The sequence below is a fragment of the Amphibalanus amphitrite genome, unplaced genomic scaffold, assembly GCF_019059575.1.
Source record: "Amphibalanus amphitrite isolate SeventyFive unplaced genomic scaffold, NRLGWU_Aamphi_draft 002274F_arrow, whole genome shotgun sequence".
Taxonomy (NCBI): domain Eukaryota; kingdom Metazoa; phylum Arthropoda; class Thecostraca; order Balanomorpha; family Balanidae; genus Amphibalanus; species Amphibalanus amphitrite.
In genome coordinates, this window is record NW_024883757.1 from 26,609 (window position 1) to 39,938 (window position 13,330).

Consider the following 13,330-nt stretch of genomic DNA (forward strand, 5'->3'; position numbering starts at 1 on the left):
GGATGCCATTTCACATGATGTTGTATCATTGTATATCACAGTGTTTCAGGCCGGCAAAAACAATGAATTAGACGTGCTTCTCTGCTTCCTGTTATTTTTGAACCTCTGCTTTACCTGAATTTTTGTTTGTCATTGTTGATTTTTATCACTGAAAATATGAGATATCGTCTTTTTTAATATGTTCTTTAGCTATCTTTGAATGGTATGGAAACATTTTAGATGATATTAATCATTTATTTATATTCCGAGGTCACTTCATATGACATGTTGAGTAGACCTTTATTGGCCTGTGGCTAAAAATTGTGCAATATGGGTGATGCGTTGAAAAATATGTATGTTTAAGTGTACGAAGTGTAGGTAGTTGATTATTTGTTCATTTGCTTATGATTTGGGAATATTTAAACATAACATGTTTGCCGTTTGGCGAAAGAAAATCCCTTCACTACTACCACACATCTTCTAGGAATTACATAGGCATGATAAATTATGACAACTCAAAAATGTTCCCTGATCTCTTGATTTTTTTTTTCGCATTTAGCATTCAGCTCCGACAGCCGGTAATCGTAGACGGAGCTATTACTGTCCCCGTTCTACCCCTGATATTGGCCATCAGGTCACCGTCGAATGAGACACACCCTACCTTCCCTCCCCCTGCCCCTCCCCGTTCACTGGGGAGGGATGACCCACAACAAAACTGGAGCACTGACACCATTCGAGACGAGATCAGTGGACGTGGTTTGCAGAACGGTGCAAGATTCTCTCTCCTTCCATCTTTCTCCCTCCCTCCCTCTCTCTCTCTCTCTCTCTCTCTCTCTCTTTCTCTTTTTTCTCTCTCTCTCTCTCTCTCTCTCTCTCTCTCTCTCTCTCTCTCTCTCTGATTTTCTCTCTCCCTCTCCTCCTCCTTGGGCTATGTTTTTTTTTCTGTGTAACCCTCGCCCCGCTGGGCTATTCAGCCTTACACGTCCCTTTGCGGGAAGATAGATTCTGCCCCCTGTCATACTTTTGAGCGGATGGCCGTAAACCCTACCCCGTATTGGTGTTTTTTTTTTCCAGCCGCAAACGTACATATAGGGGGGGGGGGGGTCCGTTGGACCCTCCTTGCCGTTTTGCCCCTGATCAGGCTAGAGCTTTGCGAAAAAAAACGAGCGTGTTGCCCGTGACAAGAGGAAGCCGATGATACCCAATTTTAAGGTCCTAGGTTATCGGTTGACCTTCCAGGTCAGGTCAATGACCCAAAAGTCGGGAAAATCAGGACCTGTTAGAAAGTCGTAAAGCGTGGTGTTACGGTTTTTCGGGGTGCTGATCACGAATATCATGTTAGTTTTGATCACAGATGATGTCTTCATGCATTAAGGCCAGGTCGGGTCAGGTCAGGTCAAGTCAACCAGTAAGGGTATTCGTAGTAGGTGTCAACCGCCTCTGACAGTTTCGTAACATATTACGAAGGCACCAAAACTACATCGTAAATGTTCAAATGGTTGCTAAATTCGAATTCAGCTCCAAAAACCAGCCTAGAAACATGTAAAACTCGAAAAAGTGAACCGAGGTCATCAAAGGTCAATGACCTGACCTGACCTTTCGGTGACCTTGACACCCACCCTAATGCATAGAAGCAGCATCATATCCCATGTTTGAACGCTTAAAACCACGAAAAGACTGCAAACGCGCGGCTTATACGAGCCGACATACGCCGAATCGCGATTCCGGCCAAACATGGTCTCAAAAAGTAGGGCACAGGTCAAAGGTCATTTGGGTCAGGGTCATGAAATTTTCAGGGTAGGTGTAAAATTGATTAACGGGAGGGTACTGAAAGTTTCATCGCGATCGGCCGCTTTTTACGCGAGTTATTCGCGAAAAACCGAGGGGGGGCCCGTTTGACCCCATCCCTATACGGGCGAGGGTAAAGATGGAGGAGAAGCCACTCAAAATCCTGTCAGGAAGAAGACGTTTGAAGCACATTTTTACCTAAGTAGGTCACAGGTCAGGTTTAACCCTCGCCGGCACACCAATACGGGCGAGGGTTAACCCTCGCCGGAACTATTGGTTTTCTACATACGCGCCGGCCGAGGGGGGTGGGGGGGGGGGCGGGTACGACCCTCCCCTGACCGTTTCGCCTTTAACCTTCCAGGCGGTGGGGGGGGCATTTTTTTGCCCCCCCCCCTTTAGTTTTTTCAATATATCTCGAGAACCGTTGCGCCGATCGTCACCAAACTTTCAGTACCCTCCCGGGAGCAGCTAGCGCACATGGTGACCAAAAATATTTCCAAAGGCTATGATAGGATGGCCGCTAATGACGTCAGAGTGACGTAATTTTTGCCATTTTCGACCCAAAAAAAAGGTTTCACGGGAAGAGCTGTCAGGCCTACAGCTTTAGAGATACAGAAAAAATGTTTCAGACATAAAAGGTGTGGAATCATAAGGGCTACAAAACAGCTATTTTGGTTTTTCGAATTTTTTGGATTTTGACCTCCAAAAATCAAAAAATAGATTTTTTGAATATAATAGCCAAAAAATCTAAAAGGTTTTTTGAATTTCGAAAAATCCGGAATATATGTGATAGTCCCTACCGCCTTCTATCTACATAGATTTGAGATCGATACCTCTTTTTTTGGCCAAGTTATAGCGAAAAAACTGTTCAAAATTGATGACGTCAAATTTTCAAACTCAATTTTTAGCAATTCTAGACCTCGTAGCGCAAAACGAAGACCTTCATTAGACTCCCCGTGACGAGCTGCATCGAATCGATACCCATTTTATGCAAAAATATCAACTTTGAAATTTGACCTTTTTTTGGCCTGATTTTGACCTGACCATGACCTGACTGACCTCCACCAGAAAGTGACCTAAACCGTACCTGATGGTCTTATAACCAACACCATTGAGTTGGAAATGAAAAACTGGCCATAAAACATGCATCGCATAACCTTAGTAAAGTTCGGCTCATGTGGTGACCCTTGGTGACCTTTGGTGACCTGACCTGTGACCTGACCTGGTATGACCAGTGACCTCTAATAGCAACATATGTACTAGACAACTGACGCCTCATCGCTGATTTTCGACAAAATGCGTTTTACTCGGTGTTATAGCGCTTTCCCTAGAAGCCCCGTGAGCGGTGAAACATTTTATCTTTGACCTGACCTGTGACGTGATCGGTGACCCCGAGGTCAATGAAATTTGGTTTCCCTCGACAAATTTGACAGGGCTATTGAACGCCGCTTTAATTTTCCGGATCCGTCCAGTAGTTTCGGAGATACGGGGGGGGGGGGGGCAAAAAAATGCACCCCCCACCAACGCGCGGAAGGTGGCTGGTAGGCCCACCGCCTGCCGGTTTAAAGAAACTAGAGCGTCGCGAAAAAGGCGAGCGTGTGCGCCGTTACGAGACGCAGCGATTGGTACCCAATTTTAAGAGGTCAGGTCAGCTGGTGACCTCTGAGGTCAGGTCAAGTGTCCCAAGATACGGGCTCGGTTTTTGGCAAATAATTTCGAAAAAAATGATCGCGGAGCCTCAAATATGACAGCATCGTGTTTGCCTTCCTCAGACACGTCGAATGGTCTATTTTTTGTTTGGATTAGGTCAACTTTCGGTGTTGACCTCGGGTCACGGTCAGGTCAGATCCACCCAGGTCACGAGCTTGGTCGAAGGAGGTCATGTTGCATTTTATTCGATAAGGCAGGTCTTCCCGAGTCCATTGGTGGCCTTTCCGACTCGTTAGCTCAATTTGAGCGGGAGTTATTAACAAAAAACTCTTATACCCAAAGTGACGTCATAAATGACGTCACGCAAGGTCAACAATACAAAAGTGAAGCATTAACCCTCGCCCGCACATGGGGGGGGGGGTGGTTGCCACCCCCCCCCCCCCAGGCAGTCTTTCTGCTCTGCACTCAACATTTTTAGAGCTAGAAGGCTGATTTTTCGTATAGCTGCTCGTCTACGTCTATCCTTTCTTGATGTCCACGGAAAATTTCAAGTTTCTGTGATTTTTGGTTTCGGAGATATGACCTTGTTTTTCAGGTCATGTCATGACCCAAATGGCCAATTCTCAACATCTTACGTTTGCCATGGGCCTTGTGAGCTTTTCACACCCTGATTTCGGCCTTTTTTGCCAGTCTTACCTCCCATCTATCATGGAACATGTTGTTGGACGATGTACAGGGGTCAAGGTCAGGGTCAAGGTCAACCTAGGTCATCTAAGATAATTGCGTTTGAGGCAAGCTGAATTTACTTTTTGTGAAGTTTTTTGACTGCATTTTTGGTAAAAGCTTCTCAGATCATGATTTCATGTGATATGGACCCAAAAACAATCGGTGCACACATCAGTATACACACAGACACACACAGACATACAAACACATATAATTGACCTTGACCTAACTTGACCTGAAATGACCTCAGCAGCAAAATTCTGGTCGCATAGTGTGACAAAGAGGTTCTAGCTGGCTTGGCACCAGAAAACAGCATCGTCATCGGTATTTGATAAGCAGCGCACTTGATATCCAACGGTGACCCAAAACAGCAACATTTTTTAGTTTGACCTGACCTGGAAGGTCAATGACTGACCTGAGAAGATAAAACTGGGTATCATTGGATTCGTCTCTTCCCAAAGAATCTTTTTGGTCTTTACCGCTAAGCTCTATCTCCAACAGGAACGAAATGGCGCGGGGGGGGGGGTGGCAACCACCCCCCCCCCCATGTGCGTTCTAGGATGGGAAAATGGCATGTGCGGGCGAGGGTTAAAGCTTGCAAGGAGTGCAAAGCAAGAAATCACGATTCGGTGTGCTTGAGATAGTTTGAGGTAAGAATAGCAGTTTTCATTTTTCCCCATCGACTTATAATGGTGAGGTCACGTGACCACCGACCTGACCTGATATAAACTTTGGGAAAAATCCAAGATATGCAATTTGTGAGGCCTCTGGAGGATACTACATCCTGCAAGTTTCATCTCCTCGTGAAAGCCCCTCTGGCAGTGAGGGCGTTGCGAAGTTGCGGCATATGAAGACCGTGCAGAGGTTCACTTATGACGTCATAGGTCAGTGACCTGACTTGACCTGACAATGCGGTTGGTGTCATAAGATGTGACTTCGATCAAAGGTCAGATATCCAAGTTTCAGCTCTCTATCGCCGGCTATTCGGAGCTATGGTGAAAAATCTTATGTGGGAGGAGGGCTCCGCCCCTCCCTCGGTCGGCGAGGGTTAAAAACTGAACAAGTTACCGGGGGTTCAGTTTTCGCATATTTTTAATCGAATATGAGAGGATATGACTTCAGTGAAACGTTGCTGTCTAATTTCATTAACTTACATATGATAAATTAACATCTATGATCATTTCATACATTTGGTAAGCCCATAGCGGGAACATAAGACGGCACACTGTTATTCGGTTGTTTGGGATTTGACATTGGCCTTCTCCATTTCGTTTAAATCTCGGTCTCGTTCATTTTCTGGTGATGAGCCGTTTGAGCTGACCCCGAATGAAACCGTCTCAGGCAAAAGCATTTGATGCGTTTAATAAGTAGTTGAAAATGACGCAATATCCCTTAAAATCATATGTGCTTAGGCAATATCAGTGTATTTTTGTTGACACAATCTCACATATTTACAAAATCATCACAGAGACACATGAAATCATAAATAATTAACATACGCAACACGTTTTGTTGAGTTCGATGTTCCGTAAAACTGCGTGGCCAGTCGCAGATGGTAAAAATCTCCCCCCAGAGACTGCCGCCGCGCCGCCAGCACGAGATCAAGAACACCAACTCACACCAAGAACTATAAAAATACAGCTCCTAACTAGCATGCTCACCGCCGCACATTACTACAAGCATCTTGCGATAATAAATACAGAAGCTCTCGAAATAAGTTACAATGCAATCACCAGGAAGTCATTGACGGTGCCTACAGTCGATATTGTGTTATCGAGAGGCCTGTGGTCGCTGCTGCCATCTAGTGGGAGATTTCGTAAGCTCCCAGGGAGCAGGCGCACGAGGCGGGAAGCTGGAAGGTCTCGATGGCGAAGGGGAAGTACTGGTCGCACGGGTCGTACACCAGGAACCTGTGTGAATACAAGGAAAACACGTCATTCATTGATAAATAAGTAATGCTTTCGCGTTAAGAAAATAAACAACAGAGTAGAGGAGAAGAAGTAAATGAAAAATGAGCGCATATTACGTGCGAAGTTTGAAAAAGTTAAGAGCAACCAAGCAGACAAAGAGAAGACACATCTAAATACATTTTCTTTTTCTTTTTGCCAGAGACACAAACATGTCAGTAGCATTTCAGTGCAATGTAGTCCAGGTGCTATTATGTATTGGGAAGACACATGAAGTGAAAATGTGTTGTTTTCCTCTTGATCCTGACCTGTGGTAGACGGACTTCTGGAGGCAGCTGGACTCGTAGCACTGCGGCACCAGCGGACAGGCCTCTCCGGCCGACAGACACTTCTCGATGCGCGTCGTCTGGGTGAACGTCTCGTAGTCGACCTGCAGAGACATCTAGCGGTCACCTCCGGTACTTGTGTTTTATTTGGATGACGGCAGATTATAGCTACATCAGGCTCGGCGAAGTGGCCCAATGGATGAAAAGTATGGGAATTAGCGAGCATTTAGAGCATATAAAATTGCATTTACTGTTGTTTTGTTCAAAGGTCCGTATCTGTTATAGTTTACCTTGATGTTGTTGACGATGACCCTCCACTTGCCGTCGGTGTTGACGGCCCTCAGCGGACGGACGTAGCCCACCTCGGAAGGACACAGGTACGTCTCCTCCTCAATCTCAGTCAGCCTGAACAAACACAACATCGATAAGAAGTTAGACACTCTGCATCAACACTTTAAAGCCCTTGGAATCCCTACAACTGAAGTCTTTTGCCTTCAAAATATTTTTAGCAACAGACAGAAATGTTAGGGGATTAAAGACACAACATCTAACTTAGACATTAACCCTATTCCTGGCGGGGGGGGGGCCTCAGGAGCCCCCCCTGAGGTTTTTTGGTTATATCTCCCAAACACGTTGAGCTAGGAAGCTCAAATTTTCTGACTTTTCCTCAAAGGCTTCTACGCAACATGTCTGAAAATTTTGAGTTGATCTGACCTCAGGTCAGGTCACCAGAGGCGGTTTGGTGACGCTACCTCAGAAAAGTTTGCAATCACGCCAGAGCTAGAGTTTTTGACCGATCAATTTCTTCTCTTCAGGGTTTAGTTAGGGTACCAGTATGTGCAATTTGTATATCTCGGAATTTTGATATCGGTGACCTAAGGTCAGGTCAATTTCGCGACCTCCCCATTATAAGTCAATGGGGGAAAAATCAACTCCCTGTTTTTACCACTAAAACGGGTCGGAATGGCCCCATATACCATACATGACTTCATATACGATCAACCTTCACTACCTTGAGGTCTGTTTTGCTGTTGGGCAGCTGTGAGGTCATGTGACGTCATCAAAGGTCACCAAAGGTTTTTGGCCAATAACTCCGTACAGGAACAAGATACAGACGCGTGGATGGTCTCATTGTGTTCAGCTCGTCAAGACGCATCGAATGATATACATGATGACCTCGAGGTCACGTGACCTGAGGTCAACCTTTGACCTTGACCTTTCGAGGTCAACATATATCATTCGATGCGGATTGACGAGAGGATCACGATGATGCCCTTAGTTTGTTCCTATCTTGACTAATTCGAAAGTTATTCGAGAAAAACTCTCTCCATATCTAGTGCCGCCATTTTGACTTTTTCGACCCCTGTGACGTCATCTTTGACCTGACCTGAAAATGACCTTAGTAAAAATTGTAGATCTTGGCCGTGCGTATCCGATGCCGTTTACCGCTTGTCGCTATCTTGCTTCGTTCTCGAGATCTCAGGGGGGGGGGCCGAATCGGCCCCCCCCCCCGCCAGTTTCTTGTCCCGGCGGAGCCCGCCAGGAATAGGGTTAAAAAGGCCATACAAAGTGTCATTGAGGTTCATTGGCGTTCTACCTGGAAAAGTAAACATATTTATTCTCACCTTTCGACCGAGTTTTCGGTGTTGAGGTCAGCCACGTCGGCGTACAGCTCCAGTACCTTGTGCTTGTTGTAGCTGATGGCGTGCTGGATCTCGTACCTGAAATACAAGAACGAAAATATTTCTGCAATCATTTGTTTTCATATTTTTCGTTAAAAAAACAAATCATTGATAAATCTTTAAACTTGTATTTATATTTAATCATAAACTAGCAAAACATTGAAAATGTGCAAAATATATCGGAATTATTGTTACTGTCAGCACTAACTCAGAGACGTTTACTCGGAGTCCTCGAGACACCAGGGGTCGGTGTTTCTGTGGGTACTTACTCGGGGTACTCGGAGTCCTCGAGACACCAGGGATCGGTGCTGTTCTTGCTGCAGGCCGGGTCCTCAGGGTAGTGAGGACAGGCAGGGTAGGCAGGCTGGTGTCCGTAGGCAGGCTGCTGGTGGCCGTAGACAGGCTGCTGATGTCCGTAGGCCGGCTGGTGTCCATAAGATGGCTGAGGCTGGTACTGATACTGAAATGGTACAAGTGTTGTTTTTAAGTGACGTTTAATTAAGGATAACACATTTATCTAAGACCACTTTCGAACCAATGTAGTTAAGTGCTCGGAAAAAAATTAATGAAGCTGATGTGTAATGTGCAATGAGGAAAAGAAGATATTTGACTAGGTTCGCATCAATGTAGCATCTGCACTCGTTTTGTACTTATCTGGTAGCTTAGCTATGCTTTACTCGTACTGACCCGGTAGCTCAGACTACCCTGGCCTTATCTCTATACTAACCTCGTTCTACTCTAGTATCCCTACCACCCGTGTAATACTCTGGTAACTCAAACTACCAGTGTACTAGCCTGGTAGCTCGTACTACCCTCGTATTACTCTGGTTCCTGTACTATCCTCGTACTACTCCCGTACTACTCCAGTATCTCTACTACCGGCGTTCTAACCTGGTAGCTCTACTACCGGCGTACTAACCTGGTAGCTCTCGTAGGTGGGCGCCGGGGAGTAGCTGGGCGCGTGCGTCGGCCCGTACGCCGGAGGGGCGTACGTGGTGGAGTGGTAACTCGGGGGAGCCGCGCTGGAAGCCACGGCCGCCACCGCGGCAGCCAGCTGCGAGAACACGGCAACGGTTAGATGGGGGAGACGATACGGGGTAAACGAGAGAGATGGGACGGAGTATGTAGGAGAGACGCAACGGGGTAAACGGGAGAGACGACACGAAAGGGCAAGCACAAAAAACGGGAGAATTTGATGCAAGAGAACGGGAGAAATAAAGGCAGAAAGAAAAAACTTCAAAAATGAAGTATGGGTGAGGAGAAAAACGAAGGAAGGGAAAGGCATGGGGAAACATCCAGAGAAAACGGCGAAAATGAAATAGAAGGGACGGAGGTAAAGAGGGGATTTAAAGGATAGACGTTCACATGGGAGGGCTGACAAAAAGTGTGTAAAGCTAAAAAAAGAAATTTGGAACAAGGAAAAATACGTCTGAGTTTTTGGCTGAGCCAGTTACAAGCATTGCCTTTTTTTGCGTGGTAAATTATAAAATTTAAGGGAACACTCTAAGAATGATAAAAGACCTGCAAGTGCTGAAAATTTATTTCTTATTGATTTTATTTTTCCTATCGTAATTCTGAGAAGCTAAGGGGAGACAACATGCAGGGATGGAATTAATAAAATTTTGTGGGATTGTAGGTAGAGCTAATCCCCATCGCAAACCTACATACAATGTGGCGCACGTCTTCGACTTCGTACAGTGTACACTTCTACTCACCACAAATCTGAACGCCATGCTGTCTTTGGTCGGAATCTGTTGTCGGACGGTCCGGCCGTGTGTGCTATCGGTCCGACCGAGTCCCCGTCTATATACCCGTGAACGGGCCGTGACCTCGACCGTGAGCCGGGGGCTCCGCCCCTGACGGTCGGCCGGCCGGGTGGGCGGGGCCGGAGGACGGCACGATGCACCGGCCGCTCATGCAGCCGGGATAGTGTCGCTGAGACGCTGCCTCCCATAGGATCTGCTCAGTCTGCTCATAGACTGGATCTTTGTACATATGTAGATGATTATTGTCGCGACCCCCATCGATGGATGACTGTCGTCTAGTGCTGAGTGTTCTTCCCCCTGCCCGCATGATTGTTACCCATTATACTCGGAACTAAACCGTAATCGCCACGCCATATGTGGAAGGCTTTTGATGTCAATACATACAATGCCTACATACATACATTGTTTCCCCAGGGTAGTGCCTCATAAAATGGCTTGTTTATTTCAGATTCTGTCTCACGAATTATGAGGATTAGCCGAGATATTGTTCGCGAAATGCCCATGAGACACTGCCTCGCAAATTTGGCGACGGTTCTGAGACGCAGTGTCATGTAGTGTCTCACAGTGTCTCACAGTGGGCATTTAGTGTATTTGAGACGCCGCCTGACAAAATGGATGCCTTAGCTAAGAAATTGTCTCACAAAATATCCGAGTGTCCATGCCTCTCAAATCAATCCGAGACGTCTCTATAAACTAAATAGCTCATATCCTAGATGTTGTCCCACGATTTCCATAGCGGGTAGTGTATCAGAAAACCGTCTCACGAAACGGAATAAGTGTGAAGTACATTTTCTCATCTCATCAAAAAGAGCAACTTCCACGTTATCTTGTCTCACGCTATTGAGTTTCCAAATATAGGGATTTTGTGATGCATCATAGTGTCCGTTCTTTTGATTAAAACAATTGACCTGAGGTCAAACCGGGGACATGGAAACCCAGCATGGGGACATGGTCAGCAGAAACTATCAAATACTTTTCCGCCATTTTGTTGCTCCATTAGTCCACGAGTTATAGGTTGGGATATCCAAAAACATCTCAATCTAGAAAATGTGACCTGACTTCTGACCTGATGTAAAGAAACGAAACTTGCTTGATTCCTCCGCCAGCGTTATTTCTAACTTATTTTCTAATTTTATTTCTAACTTTCTATTATTTCTGCTTACCGTTTGTCAGCAGCGTGATGCAGGGCCCAACCTTACCAAATACCGTGAATGCGCATTCACAACTTTTGACAACATTCATAACAAATCAGTATTCATTCATTCATTCATTCATTCATTAATTCACTCATTTAGGCAATGTTCATCTTCATCCAGGCCATTAAACACATTTGGGGAGATTCGCTGGACGTAAATAAAAAGAATACATTTCATATTATTGCCAGCAACTCCGGCCAGTGCTGCCAAAGCCTATTCACGGCATTGGTGATATTGGGCTCAGTAGTCGAGTTAAAGAGTGCGCGTAAAATTTCCCATCTTTTAGCCGATCCCCACCAGCATTTGTTTCGATGTGTTTTGATCATGCTACCGCCCCTGCTGGTGCTAGTGCTGCTGAGCTTTGATACCATTAGCTGCGTCTTTTGGCCACGAATATACCCGTTGTTATTTTGCCAAGTTCTTTTACAGTAAAGAGCAAAGCGAAAAAATGACATTGCAACCACTCTACGCGGTTAGCCAATGCAGAGGCCAAAACTGCAGACTGTAGAATAGCAGTTCCGGTGAGGTTTGAAATAGCTTCATAAACCATATACCTATATAAGAAGTACATAATTATTAACTAACACCAAATACTTTTGTATTGCACCGATCCTTGACACCCAGTTCACATCTAACAAAATGCAGCTCAATGCTTCCATGCAAACCAACTCCTTACAATGATAACGATACTGCAACCCTCAATGACTATGAGTTTATTTGTGTCGTCACGTCTAACTGACACTTTGATCCAACCGATCCTGTCATTCTTCTCACAACTCTCTATTGAGCCATTATGCGTTTTTTACGTCATCCTTCGTCATGAAATGGGCCGTTGTGCGTTCTTTTACTTTGCTGTGTTGATCGTCACGAATTAGACCACTGTGCGTTTTTTTTTTTTGGCGCTGATCGTCATCAAGTAAACTCCACTGTGCAGTCGGTGCGTCCATGGCCACGGGCCTGAGGCTCTATAGGTCGGGCGACTGATATCTTTCTTCTCTGTGATCGCTGTTCTGTCGATGATGACCAAATGGGGCGCTTATCTACAGGCTACTGCTAAAATAATGTGAGGTTTCAGTAGTGGTTAAACTTTGCATCTGTCGGTCTCTAGCGATGTGCCAAATTTGAGCACAATCGGCCCAGTCGTTCTCGAGATCTGGAAGCGGCACCCCGCACGTGCGCACGTGCAAAATGGGTCCCAACTGACTTGCGCACGGCACCCTACTAACTGGTCCCTAACCGTGTACCAAATTTGAGCGCAATCGGTCCAGCCGCTCTCGAGATCTGGAAACGACCCCTGCACGTGCGCACGTGCAACAGCACCCCAACTCTGGCATATGGATATGCAGTGCCAAGTGGGTGCCTACCTACATGCCAACTTTCAGCACAATCGGCGGAGATATTGCAACAATTACAAAAGTGACACCTCTTCGTTTTGCACGTGGCCGGTGGCACGTGCATAAAGGGTCACCCACATGCATCGGGAATAGTCCAATACTTGGTAGAAGGAATGAAGCTACCCTACAAAAATTACCGCGTGTAAATCGGTCAAGTGGTTGCTGAGATATAAGCGTCGCAAAATCGTCCCCACGGCCGTCCGGCCGGCCGGCCGGCCGCTCATACTAAAAAAAATTCCGTTAACCCGCGCCCTGCTGGGGGGGGGGGGGGGGTGTTTGAACACCCCCCCTTGTGGTTTTTCGCAAAGCGCCGCCGTTTTTGGTACACCTTATCATACATCAATTCTACACATGTTGTGAAAATTTCAGACCAAGGTCATTCAAGGTCAGGTCACCAGGTCACTTGAAGTGACCTCACCTCATAAAAAGTTTCAATGTCTGTCATAGCTACACCGAGTGACCGGTCGCTTTGAAACTTTCAGCGATTGCTAAGAGCAATAGCATGTACAAAATGTATATCTCAGAATTTTGATATCGATGACCTAAGGTCGGGTCAATTTTGCGACCTCCCCATTATAAGTCAATGGGAGAAAATTGAAATGCGCCTCTTTTGGACGAAAGACATTATAAACACTCCCAAACACCGTATTACAAGTGGTTTAGACACACTGAACATGAAAATGGTGTCCGTGACCCCTGTTTGTGCCCTGAGGTCATCTTAGGTCACGAATGGTATCGAACAGTTTTTCGCAAATAACTTTTGATAGAGGCATGCTAGAGCGATGAAAACGCCTTATATGTGTTCAGCTCGACGATACGGATCGACTGATATGCAACATGACCCTTTCCGGTCAGGTCATGACCTTGACCTGAGGTCAAATTTTCAAGTTGACCTTTCAAGGTCAAGTTATAGTTC

The 13,330-nt window shown here is 45.8% G+C and overlaps 1 protein-coding gene across 1 annotated transcript; it reads right to left on the reverse strand.

The window, feature by feature from the left end:
• Positions 1 to 5,548: 5,548 nt before the first annotated feature.
• Positions 5,549 to 9,856, reverse strand: LOC122376750 (neurotrophin 1-like). The gene is made up of 7 exons (XM_043356692.1): positions 9,774 to 9,856; positions 8,978 to 9,112; positions 8,328 to 8,518; positions 8,002 to 8,097; positions 6,667 to 6,781; positions 6,359 to 6,480; positions 5,549 to 6,053 (listed from the first exon to the last, which is right to left on the reverse strand). The coding sequence occupies exons 1-7, from the start codon at positions 9,789 to 9,791 to the stop codon at positions 5,945 to 5,947; spliced, it is 786 nt and encodes a 261-aa protein (XP_043212627.1). The 5' UTR covers positions 9,792 to 9,856; the 3' UTR covers positions 5,549 to 5,944.
• Positions 9,857 to 13,330: the final 3,474 nt, after the last annotated feature.